Below are 3,982 nucleotides of genomic sequence, written 5' to 3'. Positions count from 1 at the left end.
GGCTACTCAAATATTTTACGTTTTTGATACTAAATTAACTTCTGAAGTATAATTTTTTATTGTTTTTATATTTTTCAATATATTTATTTTGTTTGTACAAAATAAAAAAATAATTTTTAACGATACGATAGTCTTCGTTAGGCTAAACAACGACGAAAATTCAACGCGAAGCGACACGCAACGGAGAAAAATTTCAACACGGGATATTTTTTCGTACATAATCGGTTATCCGAAAAATAAGTTTTCCGAACAACCCCATTTCCCAAATGATTCGGATAAACGTCGCTCTACTGTATATGGATCACTTCATCACCTTCATCACATTAGACCATCACCTTCAGATCCAATTTTGTTATTGCTTGTTAACTACTTTAAACCAGTGTCCTCCCGAGACGTCTATGAGAATGCCCGGGGAAATCCAACACCAGATGTTCTCAAGGTCATCCAGCTGTAAACACAATGACTCATCGGTGTGAAATTTCGCAGAAAGGCGAGACAAAGGAAGTTAAACTTTGAAGCTTTTTCTTCAAAATTAACACATTTCTTTCGTTCTTTTCAGTTTTAAGTATTTTTTATGTTTAATTAAAGATTTTAAAATAAAAAGTAGGCAAGAAAGGTTAATTATTTCTTCTCAGTGTCAAATTTCTACATTTTTTTCTTTAAGGCAGCCAACATTTCTCTTGTAGAATTTCCTCCAAAAATTACAAGTTTGGAAGAAGAAACTAAATATTCACATTTAAACAAATGGATTTGATATTGTGAAGTAATTACTTCCAAGCTATGCAGAAGTAACTTTTTCTGCATTTCTTTGCAGTAATTCACATAAACGAATTACTTTGTATGTTAATATTCAACTTTAGTATTTTGTATTTCGTAGATTTTCTGTATCAAAGTCGAAGAAAAGGAAGTTTTTCTGTGGAAGTTGTGACAAATAATTCTGTTGAAAGTCACACTTTGAAATTCATAGGAGGATTCACACAGGAGAAAAGCCGTTCTGTTGCCAGTTATGCGGTAAAACCGGATTTTTCGCAGCTATTCCAGAGAGAAAACTTTTACCTTCAACCATTGCAAACACAAATTTTCACAACAGATCAATCTATTAAGGCATCTTCAAATTCATACGGGAGAAAAATCATATACAGTCGACCCCCATAACGGGTACCTATAGTTCGGATTCCTATATCAAGGCGAAAAATTTTTCGCACAAAAAATAATTTATCAGGAAGCACTCAAACGCCATTCAATGACAATCTCCACGAAGAAAACAAGCTTAAGCAACAGCGTAGTCGACACCCGGTAAGTAATTCTACAATTTTTTGTTTATAGCATAGTTTATATGGATTATTTCCAAAAAAATATACGTATTTTGGAAATGTTGAGTCGAATTAGTCTAGAATCGATTAATTTAATGGAAGAAAACCTTTAAAACAGCCGTAGTCCTTAAACTGCACACGTGCCGTGCTGTGATTGTAAAGATTTCCTAAAACATCAATTTCATAAAGAACGGAACGTATCTATCATGTTATGGGGGGTCGACTGTAACTGCAATTATTATTTACAACAGTTCGCTTAAAAATACAGTTTGAATTCTCACATGACACCTCATAGCAAAGCGATTATTAATAAATATAAATATTGTAAAAGTTTGAAATTTGAAAGCAACTTTGCTGTTTATTCATTTCCTACGACTTTCAGTTTTTCTACCTGATAATATTACAAAATAAAAAATTACAGGGTAAAAAGAAACAAAATTTACTCGAACGGGACTCGAAACAACAACAGCAATATGAATATGTAATTAACGTGCCAAGACAACACCACTGGTCACATTATCCACAATGTAAATTATAAAGGTTTTAATTGATTGTGAAGTGACTTCAACGTCATGCTGTTATTCGTAAGCACGTAATGGTCCACGTAGTTATATGCTAATTTCTTAGATACTTATATGTATGAGATCACAATAAATACACGTATAAAGCCAGTTTTAATGTCGGATATACAGAATATACAAGATAATGCGATTAAAAAATTAAGTGCTCCTACGGAGAGGAGGTGACATCAAAGTCATGTGACATCTGCAGCCAATTACCGTGATGATTTCTTTCTGCTTCTAAGCGCATGTTGCCTCCGTTATTCTTCGTCATACTCGAGAGTTCAGTGCGAAAACGAGCCGAAGAAATGGCGGGTCCAGAGGTGCAGAGTCGGTAAGTAGTTGTATTGTTTTCTGTTTATAGTGTTTCTATATGTGTGGCACAAAATGATTTTACGTGTTTTGCTATTGACTATCGTATGTGTCTCTTTTATAAAAAATTAAGAAAGAAAGCGATGCTGTGCTGCTATCGCGAGCTTAAAAAATAACGTGATAAATCACATAAGTTAATTTTTTGTGTGCTATTTGTACTTATTTCATCACATATATTCGTGTCAAATGAACATATTCTTACTGAATTTTTATATATAAATTTTCTAGAATATTTAAACTAAAAGTATTTAGTACCCAAAGTTTCAATTGTTATACTGGATGACTAAGTAAAACTTCACAAAAGCTTATTTCCATGTGTCTGTTTACAATGTTCGAACTCAAGAAATAGACTCTTGCACTTTTACGGTTCGAAGGGTTTAAGTAGCTTAAAATTTCTCTTTTCTTGTTAAAATTACTTTCAGTTTTTAAAGTTTGAGTTAATAAGCTTTGTTCACTTTTTAATATACAAATGATTAATACTCATTTTTTTCTATAAAATTTAATTCGGGTAGTTCAGTGTTTCTCGACATGTAAATCGTGGATCCTTCAGTTCCATCAACTCGTAGGTGGGACGTTGAGTTCTAAAAAGTAAAAGTGGTATTTATATCTTTAAGGCAGTGTTTACCAACGGTAGTGTTTCTCCATGTAAGCGTTTTTCCGTGTTGAGGTGGCGATTAGTAACAATTTATATTTTGGGAGAGCGAAAACAATTTTCTAGGAGATAAAACACTACAATAAGAATAATTAGATATTTTATTTGTTATATCGTCCAATAATTAAACAAATAACATTATACTAGACACTAGTCTACTCAATTCAGTACGAATTTGGTGTGAGCCTTGTCTGTTGGCATCGGAATTTTGTTGTGAAGGTGCGATACTTCGTAACGGTTTAATTGAAGGGGGCGACGATTCGTTAGAAAGTGAGAAACAATGGTGTAAATCAGTTGAATTAATGAATTAATTAATTACATTTTGTACAAAGATTTTATTAAGATTAATTTGATGCCAATATTTTTAATAATATATTTTGTGGGTAATTATTTACATTAAGATTGTTAAGCGTTTTCTTTTAACTCTGTTTTAAAGAGGCATATTTAATAGACATTTTATACACAAAAAAATAAAATGTTTTGTTTAAAACACTAGATCTAATACGTGTTAAAGCAGCACTTTATAAACGTCATTTGTTCAATGATTACAAGTTTCACATGAAAGTACTGTACCAAGTAACAATACAGAGAAATTCAATTATTCGACCGGTTTATTATTTATCGGTCTACAAAGCGGAAGAAATCATGTTCAGAATGAATATACTGTATAAGTACGACAGTTTTACTTTATACATTCCTTTCCTTTGTAAGCGACGAGGAACCACATGAAGCCACCCGGCATGGAATAGCCATAAGCAATGCAATTAGACACGCTAGGTGTCTCTTTAACTAATAACTTATTAGTTAAAGGCTTTTTCTGTTTTCTTCAGTTTGTAATGTAATCTTGTAATTATGCTTTGCGTGAATGTCAGACACACACGAGGACAAAATTTAATTTTTACTTAATTACGGTGCTTCGATGTCCGTTTATTTAGAACATACGAAATAAGTTTTGATAAAAAAAAGGACCTAAAGATTCTATCATATGTTACTGAATATAACATGTAATTGTTAATTCTTTATAAAATTAGACTTTCGTAAGTTGTTTTCGGGTCGAGAAAATATTTCCAGCTTTCCCGTCTTAA

General features: G+C 32.2%; 1 protein-coding gene across 1 annotated transcript in view; it reads left to right on the top strand.

The window, feature by feature from the left end:
- Positions 1-2,103: 2,103 nt before the first annotated feature.
- The window catches only part of LOC111621647, an 18,401-nt gene continuing 16,522 nt past the window's right edge, over positions 2,104-3,982 (top strand). Inside the window, exon 1 of the mRNA XM_023363856.1 lies at positions 2,104-2,207. Within this exon, the coding sequence (XP_023219624.1) occupies positions 2,122-2,207 (86 nt within the window). The 5' untranslated portion in view covers positions 2,104-2,121. The remainder of the gene's footprint in view (positions 2,208-3,982) is intronic.

Source organism: Centruroides sculpturatus, unplaced genomic scaffold (genome assembly GCF_000671375.1).
Source record: "Centruroides sculpturatus isolate CEXI.00-Female unplaced genomic scaffold, Cexi_2.0 scaffold232, whole genome shotgun sequence".
Lineage (NCBI taxonomy): Eukaryota > Metazoa > Arthropoda > Arachnida > Scorpiones > Buthidae > Centruroides > Centruroides sculpturatus.
The sequence above is the reverse complement of the archived record's forward strand: the minus strand, read 5'-3'. Positions and strand labels throughout refer to the sequence as shown.